General features: G+C 42.4%; 1 protein-coding gene across 1 annotated transcript in view; it reads right to left on the bottom strand.

The window, feature by feature from the left end:
- The window catches only part of KIAA1549 (KIAA1549 ortholog), an 84,169-nt gene that overhangs the window by 45,791 nt on the left and 15,420 nt on the right, over positions 1 to 22,958 (bottom strand). Inside the window, exons 8-11 of the mRNA XM_060156582.1 lie at positions 18,304 to 18,481; positions 15,131 to 15,318; positions 5,782 to 5,978; positions 3,958 to 4,046 (exon numbers count right to left, since the gene is read on the bottom strand). Coding sequence (XP_060012565.1) covers positions 3,958 to 4,046; positions 5,782 to 5,978; positions 15,131 to 15,318; positions 18,304 to 18,481 — 652 coding nt within the window. The remainder of the gene's footprint in view (positions 1 to 3,957; positions 4,047 to 5,781; positions 5,979 to 15,130; positions 15,319 to 18,303; positions 18,482 to 22,958) is intronic.

The following is a 22,958-nucleotide window of genomic DNA, read 5'->3' as shown; positions in this document are numbered from 1 at the left end:
CCAAAAGGCTGAAAAGAGCAGTTTGTTATCTGTCATATTCACATATTATATATACACACATACATATATCTCCATACATATAGATAAACAAACTGGGTTATTATACATAGAAATATATATATAATACATATTATAAACACAGTTATTTTTATTGTTTGCTACGCATTGCACAATTTTTTTTTAAAAAAATTACCTGGATAATAACGACCAATGGAAAGTACAAGGCCTACGTAGAGATCAATACTGTGTGAATCCTGCCTTAAGGCAAGTAGGGACTTTGGATTAAAGTCCTTTCTCTTCAAATATTATCAAACAAACAAAAAATATATATGATAGAAATTACAGTATAGGATAATGTCCACAAAGCAAAATGACACAGGAAAAGGCAATCTGAATTACTGAAATACCAAAGCAACAGAACATTTTTAAAGAAATATTAATTTCATTATCTATTGGTAAATACATCACACTGCATTAATACTGAGGCCTGTGACCCACATTAGTATCCTGTGAGGCAGGGATCACATCTGTCTCTTCGTCTTCATCCTATCCCAGCACCTAACCCATCACAGGCCCTTAGTAAACATTTGCTAACTGCATGAGTAAATAACTAGCCATCTCAACTAAGTTTATAAAATTCTACTCTGGGAATTCACTATAATGAAAAGAGGAGAGTTATAATTTATGGTCTCAATCATTTATAAATGTGTCCTCCACAATTACTTGAAAAACTCTGATGTTAGATGTAGTCAAAATAGTCACCCTACCTTGTTGTTAAAAATTTAATTTGCTTTGCAAACTCTTTAGCATGTGCAAAAGTAAATGTCAGCTTAGTTCCTATGTGAGATTCCAGAATCTGGACTTGCTAAATTCAAATTAATGAAGTTCTAAATACTTAAAAATCACAGCCTTGCATACATGCAACCTACGGAGAGCATAAAGAAAATACTCAGCATTTAGCCATCCTTACCTACGTGGTTTATTCCTGATGATAAAGAAGAGACAGAGAAAACTAGAATTATGCCTGGACACAGCACTGGTAGCCTGGACGTAGCTGCCTTCACTTAAGGAACATGTGTTACTCCAAACCTCAGCCGTCTTCACAACTTTGCTAAGGGGAAGCAGTGGTAATGATGTGACTTATTCTAAAACTGCAATAACTGTGAACGCAGGGACACTGAACACAGCGTGAATAATCTCATAAGGGTCTCGAAGGTTGTAAAGGTATGCATCATGGTCTAGCCACCTTCCAAAAATGGTTAGCTGGGAAAGAATAAAGTACAACCTTGAATTGACCCAAAACCAAAACAATGGTCTTTTCTCAGCTTCCATTGCAAGGTGGGCCCTGAAAATGCTGGATGACTTATGACAGCCATCGAAAGCCTTGCCAAGGAGTCTAAAGAGACCCAGCAGCTATGCCACCCGCTGTAGTGAGCAGCAACACCGGTCCCAGGGCAGCTTGGAGGGACCCAGAATGGTTCTCAAGCAATCTTACGCCTCCATTAATTTGTATTTCATTAGGATTTGCAACACAAGATGGATTTTTATGTGAATTACAAAATAATTTAAAAGCTATGAATAAAAATTCAGAATAGTTTTATAGGGTATTTAACTAAGTTCTAGGCAAGGAATAAAACACCTTTATGGCAGCATTAAAATTTTTAAGAAGTAAATAAAGTTTTACAGGTGAATTGATATTTGTAGTGAGAAAACCATCTTTCTAAAGCATGAAAATAACATACAAATTCTGGTGCATTTTCAAATCAAAATAGCGGCATCTGAGCTTCTAGGACCCAGGAGAACATCTAGCCCTCTTGTCTCCTTCCATGGTCAACTCTGAGTCGAGTCCCAACACTGACATGCTTACTACTTGGATTTTAAATATATGTTGAGTGATATTTGATTTTTGTTAGCCATGTCGAATATACTGGTTCTAATACTAACAGTAAGGACTTAAAAACAGGAACTGAAAGCAAGATTTTCTCAGATATGCAATTAACTGAAATTAAGAAACTCCAGAGCTGATTTTTTTTCCCCATATATTTCTTTACCAGAATCAAAATTAGATTTTAATCCTGTCTATCTGAAACAGTACACCTGTTACCATAACGCTAACTAATTTTTAAGATTCTATGAAATTAGAGCTAAAGAAAAAATTCTTTATTCTTCCCTTATTCTAAGGGGTATTTTTTTTTTTTTTTTTTTTTTGCGGTACGCGGGCCTCTCACTACTGTGGCCTCTCCCGTTGCGGAGCGCAGGTTCCAGACACGCAGGCTCAGCGGCCATGGCTCACAGGCCCAGGCGCTCCGCGGCATGTGGCATCTTCCCGGACCGGGGCATGAACCCGTGTCCCCTGCATCGGCAGGCAGACTCTCAACCACTGCGCCACCAGGGAAGCCCTAAGGGGTACTTTTGTAACATTAAAAAAGAAACAACTGGAAGAAACTGGAAGGAATCTCAAAAACCAGCTAGTTTAATCCCACAGGAGCCCCAAAGACTAAGGGACATACAAAGTCACAAACATGACAGTGATAGAACAGGCCCTCCAGCTTCCAACCAGAATCTATTCATTTATAGAATATGGTTCACTCTGTACTGCATCTTTATACAAAGAAATTTGTGATGAAAATGTAAGTATAAAAATTACTATTAAAAATGATATCCTGGGAACTCCCTGGTGGTCCAGTGGTTAGGACTCCACGCTTTCACTGCCAAGGGCCTGGGTTCAATCCCTGGTAGGGGAGCTAAGATCCTGCAAGTGGCGCAGCCAAATAAATTAATTAATTAAAATAAAAATGATATCCTGAGGCACCCCAATTTTCTTTGCATTACTAAAACACAACCCTGAAGCATAAATAAAGCTCCAGCAGGGCTTCCCTGGTGGCGCAGTGGTTGAGAGTCCGCCTGCCGATGCAGGGGACACGGGTTTGTGCCCCAGCCCGGGAAGATCCCACATGCCGCGGAGCGGCTGGGCCCGTGAGCCATGGCCGCTGAGCCTGCGTGTCTGGAGCCTGCGCTCCGCAACGGGAGAGGCCACAACAGTGAGAGGCCCGTGTACTGCAAAAAAAAAAAAAAAAAAACTCCAGCAAGTATAAGAGCTGTACTAGCACATTTAACAGAATCAATTCAACTAAAACCAACCTACCTTGTCATCAGGCCAAAAAATGCTCCAAGTCTACTAAGACCTATGGGCTTAGTTCTACTGCAGGGCATAAGTTTTATGACAATACTCTTTAGAAGGGGAGTGAAGTACATTTCATACCTGGCCTAAGGAGTTACAGCGTCTGACAACACATGTAAATATATGCTAAACCATCTAATCACACTCAACTATTTCTGGAAGACAGATCTAGGACCAGGACAAAATATAATGCACTTGGACCTATGAGAAATAATCAACTTTCTAACAGTGACAACTGTGAAATACTTGAACAGGCTCCCAAAAAGGTCACTGAATCCTGGATGCAGTTTTTGAGACTCTTTAGTTTGGTTCCTCCTTGTCCTTCGGAGAGGAAAATCCTTAGAAGCCGCCACTAGAGTAGAAGGTGACTGTTAACCTCAAAATTTATCAGTGAATCTCTGACTTCTAGCATGGCCCCATCCCAATGCAGACACAAAAACAGTGTTAGATGGTGACAGTCAATCTGAGAAATTCACTAAATGAAAGATGAATATTCTACTGCACAGGTTTTGGGGTTTTTTTTAATGTTCTGCATTTGAAGTAGTATAAAACCCTAGTCTATTGGAACCTCATAATTACTTTTTTTTTTTTTTTGGCCACACTGCACAGCTTGTGGGATCTTAGTTCCCTGACCAGGGATCAAACCTGCAGCCCTCAGCAGCGAAAGCACGGAGTCCTAACCACTGGACCACCAGGGAATTCCCTCATAATTACTACTTTTAAAGTGGAGAACAAGAAGGGTCACAGACCACTCTGTAGGGCTCTGTGGGACTTGCCATCGGTCACCGCTCCTGGAGTCTTGTCCCCTGCTTCCCTCTCACTGGACTCTTCACTTACTGTAGAGTCAGCATCTGAGGGAGAAACTCTGCAGACACAAAACAAATACAAACATTAGGAAAAAGAAAGAAAGGTGGGGGAAAGGTCACATTCATTTGGATGTGGAAGTCAGGCTTCCAGGCAAAACTGGGAGAAATCAAACAGTCCAAAACATTGTTTCGTGGCATGGCATCTTCAAGGAACACATTAATAGCACACAGTCACCTTGTGAAGACAGCTTGACACAGCTGACTAAATGGCTCAGTGGGCTCATTTCAACAAATGGTAGGAAACCAGGTACCCAGTGGAGGATGGTCTCCAAGCTCCCTGGGCTTGGACTGGCAGTCTGGGGCTGGCGTGGGTTGGATTAGAGGATCTGGAGTTCAAGCTTGGTTAGGCGTTAGCTGGGTCTGCAGAATTCCTAAGAAGCCAGGGTAGTTCTGCAGTCACCCCATATAACTCCAAATCTTTGGAAGAAGCCTACACTTGCAACACAAAGGCAATGATTATCGCTGAGATTTGATTCTATATATAAAGAGCAAGGGTGTCACAGAACCCAGGTTGCACCAGGCTAGTGAAAATCCTTAATCAGTTAACACCCCTTCTCTTTGGGCTTCCTGAAATGCCGAGACATTCTGGTGCCCCTGAGACATGCTAAAATATGATATTAACCACGCAGAACATTAAGATGTTGTGACTAAATGTTTAGGATGAAGCTACCAGAGGAGAAAAAAAGACTTTGCTATACTGTACTAGCATATTCAATAATCTTTAATGATTTGATTTACTCTCACTCTGCAAAGTAATTAAGCAAATGATATCTCTCTACATTATTCATCTTCTTTTGTAAAGAGTGTGTTCTAACATTCGTTAAATTCTTAAAACTAGGCCAGAAACACTGGAGTAGGTTTTCTGTTAAGTCAGAAATAATAAGATCATTTTGAACGTTGGTATGATCACACACTTTCCCCTTCTCAGCAGAAAATCAGGATTTAGAGTTCCAAAGCTCAAAGGAAAGCTGATAATCTGAGGCTTCAATACCAAAGCCTGAACATTCTTTGATCTAAAGTTAAGTTAATAAAACCTGATTCTGAACCGTGTCTTCACACAGCTGTAGCCCGTCTCACAGAGTCACCGGGTGATGGTAGGTAGTCTGTTAGCAAGCAGTTCTCTGTGCACTTAATTTTGATAAGTGGAATGGGAATTAACTGGGAAAGGGGAGCTGGGCAGGGGGAGGCGATGAAGAATCCATGCACACATGCTAACATGGGGGACAAGAGGAGCACATGGAGAAAAGCCAAGCAAGGAGAGAAGGATATGATGAAGGTCACCTGCAGACCAAGCAAGGAAGCCACAGCTCCAGTGGCTGGCATTAACGGGCAAGGGCAAAGCTGATACTGGCTGACTGTGTATCACAGGCCATGCATTTTTTTATACATTATTCCTAGTATCACCTCCAGAGGGCCTGGCATGGTCACCCCACAATATGGACCCTAGAGCTGGTCAATCCCTAATGAAGTTCCAGGCGGACCACCAAACCATGATGGACAGTGATTTCTAATCTTAAACACTTTGGGGAAGGAAAGCACACAGGCCTCCTTTGAGAGTCCATTAGAGTGGATCAAGAGCCATCAGGTTCGTTGACTTTGGGCAAATGTTGTCAGCCTTCCAAGCTGCAGACCCAGACAACACTCACCATCAGCCTTTCTGCTACTGGAAACTGACAAATGGAAAACAGAAACGCATGCCACGCTAGAGAAAAATACAGAAAGCCCAGTAAGAACCTTCCTCGGTGACGGACGTTCTTGGAAGGGATCTTTGCCTTGGGGCTCGGCACATCTCCATTCTCAGAGGGCGTGGCATGGTCCTTCACAGGTCCTGGCAGCGGGGCTGGCTCATGAATGATCAGTATATCATCTTTATTGTGCTGACCCAGATGCTGCTTAGCAAAGTCGAAGCCCTTCACACTAGGGATCTGCAACTGAAACAGACATACACAAACACACACACACACACACACACACAGGAAATTAATCTGAATCTGAGGAATATGAGATGAGATTGTGAGGGCTGGCAAGATTGTGACTGCCAGCTTCTGATCCAGGAGTGTGCTTGCAATTCAGCTCAACATGCATCTCTAAAGCACTGACCTGTGCAGGGTTTATACCTAGAGTTTGCAGACAAGACAGATACTTGCTACAGATTCAAGTACAGGGATTAGATATTTAGACCATAACACAAAAGACATCACAAGACAATCCCTGACTGCTGTCAGAGCAGCTACACAATTCCAGAGGGTGACGTGGCTGAGATATTCTTCCTAGAGACTGGGGACTTGTGCCAGGCCTCAGAGGACAGGCCAAACTTGGAAATAAAAAGAGGTGGCTACACAGAGATTGTTCTAAGTTGTGTCAAGGTCCAGAGAAGACTTGAGGCTTGGGAAAAGATTACAGTAACTGCACTAGAACCGTCAGGATGTAGGGGAATGAGAGAAGGCCAGCCTGTATGCAGACGACTCCACATGCCAGCTTCTAGAGCAGAAAACCATTAAATGTTTCTAAAGAGGCAGATTTCTAAAATGCAAGCATTTAGGACAAAAGGAGACTAGTCAGAGGGCCCAACAGTACTACGTGCACGAAATGACGAAAGCCTGGGCCCAAACCTCAGCAGTGAAAATGGGAAGAAATAAAAAGCTCTGGAAAATGGGAAGGAATGAACAGCTCTAGAGACCAGGCAGAAGCACACGGAAGCTGAACACAGACTCGAGAGGCAAAGGGGAGAAAGACTCCAGTGCTGACATGAAGCTACATTCAGGGTATCCCAAACAGCAGACGTGACATTAAAAGAAAAAGGTGAGTTGCAAAGGAATGATGACGAAGAGGTAGAAAGACAGGTTTCGCTCCACACATGCTTAGTTTGAGATGGCAGGAAAAGCTCCAAAGAAAAGTAGCTCAGGGCTTCCCTGGTGGCGCAGTGGTTGAGAATCCGCCTGCCAATGCAGGGGACACGGGTTCGATCCCTGGTCCGGGAAGATCCCACATGCCGCAGAGCAACTAAGCCCGTGCGCCACAACTACTGAGCTTGCGCTCTAGAGCCCGTGAGCCACAACTACTGAGTCTGTGTGCCATAACTACTGAAGCCCGTGCGCCTAGAGCCTGTGCTCTACAACAAGAGAAGCCTCCGCGATGAGAAGCCCGCACACCGCAACGAAGAGTAGCCCCCTCTCGCCACAACTAGAGAAAGCCCGCACGCAGCAACGAAGACCCAATGCAGCCAAAAATAAATAAATAAATAAATCTATAAAAAACAAACAAACAAAAAAATTTGACGGTTAAAAAAAAAAAGAAAAGGAAAAGTAGCTCAGCATAGCTGGAAACAGAGGACAAGCTTGGGGGAACTCTCAGGTTGGAGGTGTGACCTTGAGAGCATCTGTATAGAAGGTGACACGTAGGGGAGTTGAGATTTTCCAAGATGAAAACAGAGCCTATGGATAAAATGTTGGAGAACATCAAACAGTTTGCGGCTAAGAGGAGGAAAAGGAAGCCAGGAACAAAATAGGCGGCTTCAAAGAAAAAAGAATTTGGAAACTTCAATGTAACAGAAGCCAAGGGAATAAAGAATTTCTAGAAAGGAGTGGCCAACGGAAGTAATGGGGGCACAAAGATGAAGGAGAGAGGAGTCTTCTCAAGTGTACCCCTCACACTGGTGGATGCAGAAGCCCTACCAGGGGATACCCGGTACCAACAGCAAACCCACAACGAAAACCCTCTGAGCCCTGCGGCCACAGAGTCCAGGGTCAGCTTCTAGGCCTGTGCTGAGACAGAAAGAGGTCTGAAGAGGAACAGAAACGTGGGCCATAAAGGTGAGGCACTAGTTTGGTGACACTGAAAGTGCCAGGGGTGGGTGTTAACCGTTTCCTTTATTCAAGCTTACAGAGTAGAGGAAAATAAACCACATATTAGTAGTTGTCCCAAGGGTCTCCTTGGGAGGAGCCCCACCTGCAATCCCATGGGGCTGAATTCCACACCCACAGAGAGTCCCGTCAGTCAGAAGACAAAGGCTACCCATCTAAGGAGCTGTTCCAGACAATATACGGCACGTAGAAGTGAAAGGTTTTGGCGTATTTGTGCCAACTTTATGCACAGATGAGTGACAACGTCAATGGCTTCGATTGTGATCTCTTAAGGTCTTTTCGCACTAAAAATCTAGGCTGGATGGGTAGACGGAAAGTAGCCTGCAATAATGGCTTACACCAGCAGAGGGGGACAGAACTTACTATAAATAGAGTTCACAAAGACACTGCTCAGAAACAAAAGGCAAAGACTGGCGTGCCTGTATTTTCTAAGTTAACGATATCGTGTTACCAGCAGTCTACTTCACCACACAGATTGTGAGTGGCACGCAGTCCTCGGCTCACAAACGCTGCTGCCCAAACAAGGAGCCCAGACCTGCAGCTCCGTGACTCCCCCCGACCTACCAGCCATCTTCAGCTGGGCTCCCCAAATCTCTGCGGGTGTATACCTCCCTAGGGGCATGTGGCCCTTTCAAAGGAATCAAATTCCAAACTGACAACTTCTGTGTATAAACTTTCGGTTTCTCCTTTCTGAAGAATCCTTCTCCCACTTCATAGAAGCAGCACACCCGTCATCCACGTGTCTGCTTTTACCCCAGCTGCACCTCATTGTAGCTCCATAAGGTGCCTCTAAATGAAACAATAGGGACGTCCTTGGCGGTCCAGTAGTTAAGACTCTGCCTTCCAATGCAGGGGGGTGCAGGTTCGATCCCTGGTCGGGGAACTAAGATAACACATGCCACGGGGCAAGTAAGCCCGAGCGCTGCAACTAAGACCGGACGCAGCCAAAAATACATAAATAAAGATTTAAATAAATAAATGAAAGAATAACAGATATAATCAACAGTCATTTAATCATCAACATCACCACCTTTGCAACTTAGATGATTTGCTTTATCAAAATTGAAGGAGGGAAAAAAAAAAAAATTGAAGGAGGAGCCCCAGATTGCCTCCTCTAAGCAAAGGTCTCCAAAGTGATAAGGGAAAAATATGGACAGCACTGCTTCCTTGGTGCAGTCTGTACCCAAATCCAGGAACTAAATGCCTTCCCTGACACGATCTCAGGTTCATGTAAGAAACATACTGTACATATGTATATGTCATAGGGAAACAGAATGTGCTACCCCCAAATGTCTCTCTGGCATGTGGATTATTTCAAGCTGAAAACAATCAAGGCCCAAAAGACTCAGGAAGAAAGTTTGATATTCCCTTCCCCCACCAACTGCCTAACAGAATACAGACAGAGGACCTACCTACTCCAGAAAGAGAGCTATCACCACTCCTCTCTGCGTCCCGTCTCTGACTGGCCCAGCAGGCATTTGTCTAGCAAACAGTTGCTTTTCCATCTCCATGTGAACTGCCTTCCTCCCCTCTGAAGTCCCAAACCACCACCAACAACATCCTCTTTCGTCTTTAGCTGAAGGTGATATTTAAGGTGAGGGTTTTGGTCATTTTGGTGAGTTACTCAGTTCTATACATGCGTCTCTCCCATGTATACATGTTATTAAACCTTTCTGTGATTTCCTCCTGTTAATCTGTCTCAGGTCAATTTAATTTGTAGACCAGCCAGGAAAACCTAGAACATTTCTTCCTCCCTGACAATGTCAAAATACTTCATAAATGCCAAGGCACCATGCAAATGAGATTGACAGCAATGTTACTGCTGCTGGTCAGTGAAACATCAAGCACTTAATATAGTCAGCTGAGAGTTCTCAGAGACTAGATAAAGCTATAGATATAAATTTAGATACAAAATTTTGTAATTCAGCAACAGGACATGACACGTGGTAGACCCTCAATAAATATCTGATGACTGAATGAATTTCAAAAAGGTCAGTTGAAGCACCAAACTTACTGGATTTTGTGGGGAACCAAGAAAAGGGTAGATGTCATATGAAATATACATCTGCTATAGCCTTAAAGTCCTGCTGGCTTTTGTTAATGCTGACTAATATCTTTTTTTTGGGTAAGTTTTGGTTTTTTTTTTTTTTGCTTGTCTTTATGGAAATGCAGTTAGTTTTCTTTTATGTTTTTTATTTATTTATTATATTTTATTTATTTATTTTTGGCTGCATTGCTGTGCACGGGCTTTCTTCTAGTTGCGGCGAGTGGGGGGCTACTCTTCGTTGTGGTGCGCGGGCTTCTCATTGCGGTGGCTTCTCTTGTTGCAGAGCACGGGCTCTAGGCGCACGGGCTTCAGTAGTTGTGGCACGTGGGCTCAGTTGTTGTGGCTCGCAGGCTCTACAGCATAGGCTCAGTAGTTGTGGCACCCGGGCTCAGTAGCTGTGGTGTGCTGGCTTCAGCAGTTGTGGCTCGTGGGCTCGAGAGCGCAGGCTCAGTAGTTATGGCACACGGGCTTAGTTGCTCCACAGCATGTGGGATCCTCCCAGACCAGGGCTCGAATCTGTGTCCCGTGCCTTGGCAGGCGGATTCTTAACCACTGCGCCACCAGGGAAGCCCCCTGACTAATACCTTTAAATACGTTCATTAGATCCCTGACTTCTCTCAGGAAGAGTGAGTCACCTCCTTCTATAAACAATAGAAATTTTTTTGCTTACACACAAAACAAAAGCCGTCTACACAGAAGGAAAAAATTAGAGAAAACACTGTCCTCCTCACTTACGGAATTGGCTCCTTTTGTTTCATCCTTATTTTCTGGAACACTTTTTCTAGTTTTTCCAAGTCTTAAAAAAAAAGTGTGGCCGTATTGTGCCTCCAGCCTCCACATGCAGAATAAGTGTCAATCAGCATTTTATAAAAGAGTCACAATTCATTAGTGCCTTCAATACTCCCATTAGGACCCAGGTTTTCTGAGGAAAGACGGCTCTTTTGTTCCTTCTTTCTTTAATATATCACAGAAGAGACAGACCCTGTTGTCTGTATCTCATCGGAATATGTCGCTGACAAGTCAGGGTGGGCTGGAAGAGCAGGTCAGCCAAGTAACAGGAGAGACGCCTGATGAATTTTAAAACATGTAAGCCATAAATGTAATGCGACCCAGATGGAACACGACACAGTGAAGTCCCCAGTACTCGGGTTAGCCTGAACCCCTGGGAAGGAGCAGTTAAGATGACAAGAGAAACCACAGAGCAAATCCCCAAAGTGGCTGAATAAAAATGTGCAGCCTTGAAGAGAGAGCCATTGTTTAAGCATTTGCTATTTGATGGGTGTGGTGTGTGAAAAGTCACTACAGCCACCACGCTGCTTCCATTCAGGAGGTGAAGACAAGGCGCACCTATTGCCATCTGCGGGTCTCCACTGCAGCCCAGCATGGGGCCGCTGGTCACCCTGAGGTCTAGGAGGTGGCGAGCAGTCCTCCAAGATTCTCCCGCCCCCAGGCCGCAGCAAATCACGCGGGTACACTGAAACCACCAACACTTTAGGTGTTACCAGGATCCTTGCAGAGGGAGAGGAGATGAACTCGGCTCAGATGGAAGAAACCCTCTTGGAACTTCGCTTCAACCCGTTGAGCCCCTTCAGTGGAGGTTCCAAACATAGATGTGTCCAAGCCCCCCCACCCCGAGACCCCCCTCAGTGGCTCCCAGGGCCTACAGCATCACCTATGCCCCCTGACGTGTCCCATAAACCCCTCCAAGAATGGCTCTTGCCTACTTCTGTGGCCTCGGTTTTGGCTGTGCCCTTCCTTCCACTCACCTCTGCTCCATCCTTCCTGCCTGGGCCCACTTCACCTCCGCAACCTCCAGACGCAGGGGTGGCTGCCCCTTGCCTGTACTCCCTCAGTGCCCTGGACAGACTTACGCTGCTGCGTGTCAGCTTTTAGCTGCTTGTCCTTCTTTCTCCCTTATGAAAGCCCTCGAAGGCAGGGATCGCATGTTATCTGTGCTTGTCCCCCAGCCCAGCCCTGCTTGTCTGAGAGCAAGTGCTCAGTGTTTGGTGAATGAACAGGCAGTGGCTGAGGCAGCTCCATCTGGCTGCCCACAGTGCCAGCCGGCTAAGAACCAGGGTCCTAGGCCAACCAGCGGGTGTGGACTGTCCCCAGCAGAAGGAACAAGTTTCCACAGGGCCGGCAGCATCTAGCCAATGCCATTCATGTCTTTAAATAGAACCTCAGCAGGGCGAGGCGGGTCCAAGCTGCAATTTTACTGGGAGCAGTAAAAAAGTGATGCCTTTGGGCTACAGATTAAAGGGAATACAGATAAAAGGAAGACATGGGTTAGGGGGTTTTTTCTTTCTCATTAGAAATTTTAAAAGACCCTGCTTCAGAATAAGACAGAATGGCCTCTCTCATCATATTTCAAAACTAACCTACTCCCAGACAATATGAAGAGGTTTCCTTCTGGTTACAAGAAGAAGGGGGTGTGGATTTTGGGTCAGCACATTTATCGTTTCCAGATGTTTGCAGCTCTGGGATTTGCTAAAAGATTTCAGAGAGTCGTGGTGAAGCGCCGTCAGGGGGCGGGGTGAGTAGAGCGTAGAGAGAAAACACAGAGCCGCACAAGAAGGAAAAAGAGCTCTTGCAGTCACAGGGAAGACAGCATCTTTGCAAAGTGCTCCAAGGAATAGGCTGGAGGCCCTTCACTATTGCCAGATAATCTTAGAAGAAACGCTTATGAAGTAGAGATATTTATTTTTAAACTAAATAGAAATGATCATTTTCTCACTATAAAAACATGACAAGATCTATATGGTGAGTGCCTTTGCCAGCAAAACAAAGACCCTGCTACGCTCCTAACAGGGTCAGAAAACACCTCTTCTGTCAGGGAGTCCTCCATGCAGAAGGCCCTTCGTGCAAAGATGCTGTAAAAGGGAATGCACAAATCCAGGCAGCACTTGCAGAAGAGGGACTCCAAAGGCTTGAAGTTCTATTGGAAACTGTCCATTTTGATGCACAACAACATCTGGGACGTGAGACTCCTTCAGAAGTAAAAGTGGGAGAAGGCGAAAGCTTGCGGAATAGTCTGCTGTGAACTCAAGGGATGCTGTCCTCTGATAGTTTACTGAAGTAACAGACAATGGATGGGCTTCCACAGGAGTGTTTATGTTAGGAAGCACGGCACATTACTGACCTAAATATATAACCATCTACACTGGTTAAATCTCTCTGTGACAACACTCTTTGACCAGAACAAAAGCATTTCCAAACCTACTGTCGATCTCATTACGATGAAATTCACACTGTGAATCATGTAGTATAGTAAGGACTTTTTTCCAGGTTTCTTCCGTGCTATTCACCAATCTACCAACAAAACGACTTTAGCAGACTATGTAAATAATAAATGAAGATAGGTAATAAATATAACCTTAGTAGAAACTGCTTCCAAAATATTGGGTAACCATAAGCTTGCAATGTAATCAAGAGTTTGCATTTCTTACTTAATTCGTAAGAAAAAGAATGCTCTTCATTTACTTTTACAAACAAAATGAATTTTTAAATAATACTTATTTGTTTCCTCCATCAGGTCTAGGTTGATAATGTGCAGAATTTTTGTATACCCAGAAAATCAGAGTAAAATTAAAAGGTTAACAGGGCGATCCTTTATTTCTTGTTTTTCTGCCTTGGGCTTGCTTTTTCTTAGCAAACTTTTAGAGTCGAGTGAGTCTTCTAAATGCGTGAGACCCATGGTGGGTACATGTTAATAAACAGAGTCCGCGAGCACCACTTCCCACGCCCTGGGTGTGGCTGACCTGCGCGCTGAGCTCAGTGTTTGCACCTAATGAGCTCTTCTCTTACTTGGCATGTTCTTGCTCACCAGGGGAGCTGGATACTGACCAAGAGGCTATGTCTTCCTCTGAAATTGGTACGTGACAAATACTGCAGAAACTGTCGAAACCTAAGTGTGACAAGGGAACTGCTATTACCATAAAAACTAAACTGAATGCCTTGGAAACACATGGAAAAGGAGCTGCTGAAAAAAAAAAAAGAAAGAAAGAAAAAAGAAACTGCTGACAAATTAGGCGCAGGAGAATTAACTCTAAAAGACTGCAGAGCAGGGTGGGGGGGGATATTGAAAAACATCTAGAGAATTCTGTACTCAGGTTGCTTTGCTCTTCCCTAGAGAAACCCAAACTGGAAACTGCAGCTGATGCCTTACGTGCGTTGTTTCTTCACAAGAAAGACCACACAGAATTCCTTTTGATAGACTAATACTCCAAATTGTTTTTAAAGATTGTCAAGTAAAGACTAATTGTATATATATATGTGTGTGTATGTCTGTGTGTGTGTATATATATATGTGTATGTGTGTGTGTATATATATATGTGTGTGTATATATGTGTGTGTATATGTGTGTGTGTGTGTATATATATGTGGGTGTGTATATATGTGTGTGTATATATGTATGTGTGTATATGTGTGTGTATGTGTGTATATATGTATGTGTGTATATATGTATGTGTGTATATATGTGTGTATGTATGTGTGTATATATATGTGTGTGTATATATGTGTGTGTATATATATGTATGTGTATATATATGTATGTGTGTATATGTGTGTATATATATGTGTATATATATGTATGTGTGTATATATATGTATGTGTGCGTGTATATATATATGTATGTGTGTGTGTGTGTGTGTGTGTATATATATATAAAGTTAAAATGTTTAAGGCATGTATTACCATTTTTTAATGATTATGTGGTCTTGATCAAGGTGGACAAGTAGGCTTGCAATATGGTGGACGGAAAATAAAGGAGCCGGCCAGCAGAGTTGCGTATGAAAGAAATCGATACATAGATCAAAGAAAATCTTCCTTGGCTCCTGTTCTCTGAAAATATCCAGGGTTAAAATAGATCAGAATTCATACACAGAATGGATGTGATCTTCTAACTGAACATCTCAAAAATAAAATCACAGTGGAACTCAGAGCCCACAGCATTGCTAAGCCTTCACATGGCTTCATTTTCTGGGCATGTATTTAATACTACAGAAGACCTGGGTTTCTAAGCAAACATGGAGGCAAAGGGACACCAACACTAAAGCCAAAAGATTTCCTGACCAGCTCTCCCCCATGTCCTTCAGTACCAGGAACCTGACCTGCCCTACCCCAGTCCACAGGACGCTCACAGGAACGCGGGGCAGGAGTCTGGCCCTTACCTTCTGACGCTGCTGAATGTTGGCCACGGTGTCAGGCTGAAAGTCCAATTTGTCCGTGCGGCAGAGTTTCCAGTAGAGGATGACAACGATCACCATCACCACGAGCACTGGCACGACCACGCCCACAATGACCCAGAGGCTGCTGCTCTGAGACTCAGGGGAGGACGGCCTCTTCACCCTGTCCACAGCTGCAGACGAGGAAGAAAGGTCTCTCAGTGAGTCCTCTGCACTCCTTTACTGGACAGCCCTTCTGGGCAGTAAATGTGCCCTCTTCCATGAGAAACCACGAAAGTCCCTGTCATTTCAGCTCAAGACAACTGGGGAGAGACTATGGTCTCCTGATGACAGGGAACGGGACACAGTAAACAAACACGACACATTCCATCTACAATACAGTAGGGATCACAGCAACATATATGACGTGTCTAAAGGGAAATGGCTAATTCAATGGCAAAGTGAGGTTTATTCCACGTCTCCTGATGTCCAGCTTATTCTACCAGGTCCCTCTCTAAATTCTCACTGCGGGAATATTGCCTTACCAAAAACTAGAAAGTCACAGTAAGCAATCTATGAGCACTGCCTTCATTTCCTTACCCAGATCTCTCCCTCAACCCTTCAATTAAAACATGACTTTTGGGCTTCCCTGGTGGCGCAGCAGTTGAGACTCTGCCTGCCGATGCAGGGGACGCGGGTTCGTGCCCCGGTCCGGGAAGATCCCACATGCCGCGGAGCGGCTGGGCCCGTGAGCCATGGCCGCTGAGCCTGCGCGTCCGGAGCCTGTGCTCCGCAACGGGAGAGGCCACAACAGTGAGAGGCCCACGTACCGCAAAAAAAAAAACATGACTTTTAACTGAAACTGCTATACCAGTTGTCAATTTTAAAATTACATTAAATCAACTTACTTATTTTGAATCCTCCACTCCCCAACCTCCCCACCCCCTCCCCTGCCTCAGCCCCCCATCTTTCATGGCCTTGGACGATCATGCTTCAATTACTCTGTCCTCCTTAATTTCCTTCACCAGCTCCTCTCCCCAACCCGGCCTCCCAGTTCTGGGCCCTCATCCTCTTCATTCCGTACTCATCCTCTCGCAAGATTCAGCTCTTCTTAAAACTGCTTCCCTGGTCCTCTTAAAGCCCAGGTTCCAATCACCAGGCTCTGAAAACCAAAATGCCGCCCTTCCGTGCCCAACCCTCTCTTCCGCTGGGACCACTTCACAACGACCTCTCCGTGACCGCACTAGATTCCCCTTGTCCAAGTTCTTCTGTCCTTGGTTGTCTTGGTCTTGTAAATGGTACCTCGTTATTCTTTTACAATGCATTTTATTACATAAATGTATCATCCTGATATACTATACCACTTTGCTCATTAATATGGTCATGACTCTAAGCCTTGTCTCTTCAAATATATATCAGTCTTCCTGGGCAGGGACTAACTGTTACGCTCTTTTCATATCCTATAATGGTTAACACGTGCTATGGGATCAGAATGTTTTTACTCCAAGATGTAACAATAAAAAGATGCTTAGTGTTGGTTTAAGTTTGGGTTTCGGCCTCTTAGAGAGTGACCAGGGAGGGGAGCAAGCCCTCTCAGGCACAAGCGCTATGAAAGCAGCACAAATCACAAAGCAACGACTATGCGGGAAATGGAGAAAGTGGCGAAGTGTTAAAATTTTGCATTTTTTAATTTGACCTGAATATAGTTTGTATATGTAGTTCATTTAGCATGAAAACAGCTGACAATATAGGAGTGACACAACCAAACTGAGGAGCTGAGACAACTGGGTCCTCTCCTTAGCTCTAACCTAGTAAAACCTTGTGACTCGTCAAAACGAGGGCCTGACATCAAGTCCGCAGCTGTTTTGGGGCTGGCCCTGGTGTTGGCTTAGGCTCCCAATCCCAGGACTGTTGGTTTTCAGCATGAAACTGAGGCAAGAGGAGTGCAAAAGCATATGAAAGTAGTCTTGAAAGGTGCCCAGAGCCTACTGCAAGCGATCTTTTCTAAAAAGTGAAGTGCTTAGCTGGAGTGGGGCACTCCTCCGACAATCAGAAATGTCACATATGAAGAAATACAAGTAAATGCTTCATTATTTTTTTTCTCACTGCTTTGAAATAGAACACACTAATATACAATCATAACTCAAACACGCAAACACAAAGCACCAATGGTTATTTGCTTCAACTCTCCCATCGTCACCTATAAAATGGAGAAAGTGTGCCCATGGCCCTCATCCTGGTTAGTTTCCGGGGTCAAGTATAGCTCTTACAAAGGACATTCCATCATGGAGGATAATTTCAAAGCTGTCATTTGTTAAAAACTGCCTTCATCGCCGAAGTTTCTCGGGAGTTTTTCAACACTCTCTGATGCTAAATTCCTTCTGAACACTTAGTTATCTCTTTACTGTTGGGAGCAAGTTTCTCTGAGCTCTTACAAGGATTGCTCCCAGGATTATAAAGGAAAAACACCCACATCAAAATAGTAGTCTGATTCATAAAGGTATATTTAGAGAAATATACTCTTCCATGCCTCTCCTTTTCAATTTTAAATACCCCAAATCTATGAGTTGGGGAACAACGGCACTGAGAGTAGCCATTGCCAGGGGAGCAGGAGCCTAGACTCTTCCAACAATAATAAAGAAATACCAAAATACCTCTTTCTAAATTATGAGTGATATGAGGACAGGGTGGGAGAGAAACAGGATTGAAAAGGGTAAGAATCAAGGACTTCTTTGTGTTAAAAGACCCAGAAGGAAGCCAATAAATGCGGAGGGTACCTCCCAGCTTCCTGCGTGACTCACTGTCCCCATCAACATTCAAAATATGACATGTAAGAGTTTGGAATATATACAGAGAAAACACATTATTTTACCTAAGACAAAAATTTTTTTAAATAGTACAGGAGAAGGGGAAAATTATTAAAGTTAACTCAAGCTACTAAAACTCACTATAACACTACGAATATAAAATGCTGGGTAGGAAAAAGAACAGCGAATGCTACAACTGCATGCAATCAAAATAAAGAAGGTCTTGGCAAATTAATTTTAATGACTGACCTCTTATATCTACTATGCGAACATAAGAATGCTTTAAATTCAGAGTTTATTGTCAGAAAAAGACTGGCTTTTGACCCCAGCACAGCACAGATGACTGTGAGGGGCCACACCTCACGCACTTACGTTGGGCAACAGCTCCTTGAATTCGGTAACCCAAGATGATGGCTGCTCTCTGGATATCTATCTTGTTAATCAGATCTGAAGACTTGACTGCACTGAGTCTTTCTCCATCTTGATCCTCCACAAAGTAGATGAGCTGCACGGGATTATCATCTCCCTCGAGCCTTGACACATTTACCACCTGAAAGATAACAGAAACTGTTAGCATTTTAGAAGCTCATGTTTCCAGACGCCCTTTCTTGGGGCACTCAATCTTGACTGTGTTACTCAGGATTTATTCCTATCCCTAATGAGGTCATTACACCATTCCAGATCCCAGAATGCCCAAGACGCTCTCTTGATGGGAAAAACAGTCAAAATGAAAGTTCCTCTGTGCAGAAAAACAAATGTGCTTTGTCTTGCTCGAAGTCTTCTCTGAGACGAAGGGGCAAGCAGGGTACAGAGAACATACCAAGTCCAGCCTAGAATAGCCACCAACCAGCTCCAACAGGTCATGGGAGGGCACTGTTGTCCTCCCAACATCAACCATAACAGTTAGGTACATCCCTGGTTCTCTGAAACTATTGATGGTTCTAGCCAATCCTTTCTCAAATCTATTAGCATTTTCTCCCTGTTCTTCTAGGGCAGGGTTTCTCAACCTTAGTACTATTGCCATTTTTGATCCAGATAATTCTTTGATGTGGGGGACTATCCCAAGTATAGTAGAATGTTTAGCAGCATCTCTGCCCTCTACTCCCTCAATGCCAGTAGCAACAGCCATGCCCCTCCTCACCAGTTGTGACAACCAAAAATGTCTCCAGACACTGCCAAATGTACCCTGGGGGGGGCAAAGTGATCCCCAGTTGAGAACCACTGCTCTTGAAATAATAAATATCATAAATTCTTTAATATCCCACTCCCAAAAAGGGATAGATCATCTAGACAGGAATCAATAAGCAAACAGCAGATGTGAACAATGCTATAGACCAATGAACCTAACAAACATATAGAACATTCTATCCAGTAGCAACACAATACACATTCTTCTCACATGCACATGGAACATTTTCTAGGGCAGATCATATGTTAGGCCACAAAACAAGTCTCAACAATTCCAAAAAGACAGAAATTATATCAAGTATCTTTTCTGACCACAACGGTATGAAACTAGAATCAATAATAGGAGGAAAGCTGGAAAATTCACCAATACTTGGAAATTAAACAACACACTCCTGAACAACCAGTGAACAACAACAAAAAAAATCAAAAGGGAAATTTTAAAAATATCTTGAGACAAATTAAAATGGAAACACAACATATCAAAACTTACAGGATGCAGCAAAAGCACTTACAAGAGGAAAGTTTACAGCTATAAATGAAATCAAGAAAAAAGAAAGATCTCAAATAAATAACTTAACATTACACCTCAAGAAACTAGAAGAAGAAGAACAAACTTAGCCCAAAGTTAGCAGAAGGGAGGAAATAATAAAGACTAGCATGGAAATAAGTGAAATAGAGAATAGGAAAACAATAGAAGAGATTAACAAAACTAAGAGTCGGTTCTTTGAAAAGATAAACAAAATTGACAATTTAGCTAGACTAACCAATAAAAAGAGATAGGACTCAAAAACTATAAATGAAAGAGAAGACATTACATCAGATACCACAGAAATACAAAGGATCAAAAGAGACTACTATGAACATTACATGCCAACAAATTTGACAACCTAGAAGAAATGGATAAATTCCTGGCCATATACACCCTACCAAGACTGGATCATGATGAAATAGGAAATCTGAACAGACCAATAATGAGTAAGGAAATTAAATCAGTAATCACAAACTTCCCAGCAAAGAAAATCCCAGGACCAGATGGTTTCACTGATGAATTCTACCAAACATTTAAAGAAGAATTAATGCCAATCCTCAAAATTTTCCTAAAAATTGAAGAGGCGGAAACACTCTCAAATTCATTTTACGACACTAACATCACCTTAATACCAAAGCCAGGTAAAGACACTATAAAAAAAGAAAACTACAGGCCAATATCTCTAAGGAATACAGATGCAAAAATTCTCAACAAAACATTAGCAAATCAAATTCAACAGCATATTATAAGTATCACGTACCATGATCAAGTGAGATTCAACAACATATGCAAATCAATAAATATGATACATCACATTAATAAATGAAAGATAGAAACCACATGATCCTATCAATAGATGCAAAAAAAGCATTTGACAAAATTCAACATCCATTCATGATAAAAACTCTCAACAAATTGAGTATAGAAGGAACATACCTCTACATAGAAAAGGCCATATATGACAAACCCACAGCTAACATTGTACTCAATGGTGAAAGGTTGAAAGCTTTTCCTTTATGATCAGGAATAAGATGAGACCGTCCACTCTCACTATTCCTATTCAACACATTACTAGAAATCCTAGCCAGAGCAATCAGGCAAGAAAAAGAAATAAAAGGCATCCAAATTGGAAAGGAAGAAGTAAAACCATCTCTGTTTGCAGATGACATGATCTTATATCTAGAAAACCCTAAAGACTCCACCAAAACACTATCAGAATGAGTAAGTAAATTCAGTAAAGTTGCAGGATATAAAATAAACATACAGAAATCAGTTGTATTTCTATACACTAATAACAAAGTATCTGAAAAAGAAACAAACAGTCCCACTCACAATAGCCTCAAAAAAAATAAACTATTGAGGAATAAATTTAACCAAGGAGATAAAGATCTGTATACTGAAATCTATAAGACATGATGAAAGAAACTGAAGAACACACAAATAAATGAAAATACATCCCATGTTCATGGATCAAAAGAATTAATAATGTTAAAATGTCCATACTATCCAAAGCTATCTATAGATTCAATGCAATCCCTATCAAAATTCCAACGGCATTTTTTTACAGAAATAAACAATCCTAACATTCATATGGAACCACAAAAGACCCTGGTGACTAAGGAGCCAAGAATAATCAATGGGGAAAAGATAGTCTCTTCAATAAATGTTGCTGGGAAAACTAGACATTCACATCCAAAAGAATGAAATTGGATACCATCTTACTCACAAAAATTAACTCCAAATGGAAACACCTAAAACCACAAAACTCCTACAAGAAAATATATGGCAAAAGCTCCTTGACATTCGTCTTGGCAATGATTTTTTGGATAAGACACCCAAAGCACAAGCAACAAAGCAAAAATAAACAAATGGGACTATATCAAACTAAAAAGCTTTTGTACAGCAAAAGAAACAATCAACAAAATGATGAGGCAACCTATGAAATGGGAGAAAACATTTATAAATCATTATTTGATGAGGGGTTAATATCCAAAATATATTAAGGAACTCATATAACTCAATAGCAAAAAAAAAAAATCTGAGTAACATATGGGCATAGGATCTGAACAGACATTTTTCCAAAGATACAGAAATGGCCAACAGGTACATGAAAAGGTACTCAACATCACTAATCATCAGGCAAATGCAAATCAAAACCACGGTGAGATATCACCTCACACCTGTCAGAATGGCTGTTATCAAAAGGACAGGAGATAAGTGGTGGTGAGTATGTAGAGAAAAGGGAATCCTCATGCACTGTTGGTGGAAATGTAAACTGGTACAGCCTCTATGGAAAACAGTATGGAGGTTCCTCAAAAATTTAAAACTAGAACTAGCATATGGACCAACGATTCCACTTTTGGGATTTCCAAAGGAAATGAAATCACTATCTTGAAAACATATCTGCACCCCATGTTCACTGTAACATTATTTACAACAGGCAGGACATGGAAAAAAACCTAACTGTCCATCTATGGACACATGGGTAAAGAAAATGTGGTATGATACATAATACATACCCACACGTACACACACAATGGAGTATTATTCATCCATAAAAAAAGAAGAAAATCCTGTCATTTGCAACTACATAGGATGAACCTTGGAGGCGTTATGCTAAGTGAAGTAAGTCCAACAAAAAAGACAAATACTGTATGATCTCACACATATGTGGAATCTAAAAAAGCCAAACTCACAGAAAGAGTGTACTGGTGGTTGCCAGGGGTGGAGAGTAAGGGAAATGGATGATGGTGATCAAAGGGGGTACACTTCCAGCCATAAAGTTCTGGGTATCTAAAGTACAGCATGGTGACTATAGTTAATACTGTATTGCATACTTGAAATCTGCTAAGACAGTAGATCTTAAAAGTTCTCACCACACACACACACACACAAAAGATAACTATGTGAGCGATGGATATGTTATCTTATTGTGGTAATCATTTCACAATATATACATATATCAAATCATCACACTGTACACTTTATTTATTTATTATTTTTTAAGATGTTGGGGGTAGGAGTTTATTAATAATTAATAAAATTAATTAAAAATTAATTAATAAAATTTATTTATTTTTGGTTGTGTTGGGTCTTCGTTTCTGTGCGAGGGCTTTCTCTAGTTGTGGCGAGTGGGGGCCACTCTTCATCGCGATGCGCGGGCCTCTCACTGTCACGGCCTCTCCTGTTGCAGAGCACAGGCTCCAGACGCGCAGGCTCAGTAGTTGTGGCTCACGGGCTTAGTTGCTCCACGGCATGTGGGATCCTCCCAGACCAGGGCTCGAACCCGTGTCCCCTGCATTAGCAGGCA

Source organism: Lagenorhynchus albirostris, chromosome 8, assembly GCF_949774975.1.
Source record: "Lagenorhynchus albirostris chromosome 8, mLagAlb1.1, whole genome shotgun sequence".
In the NCBI taxonomy this organism is placed as follows: Eukaryota; Metazoa; Chordata; class Mammalia; order Artiodactyla; family Delphinidae; genus Lagenorhynchus; species Lagenorhynchus albirostris.
This window is presented reverse-complemented; position numbering and strand designations above follow the sequence as displayed.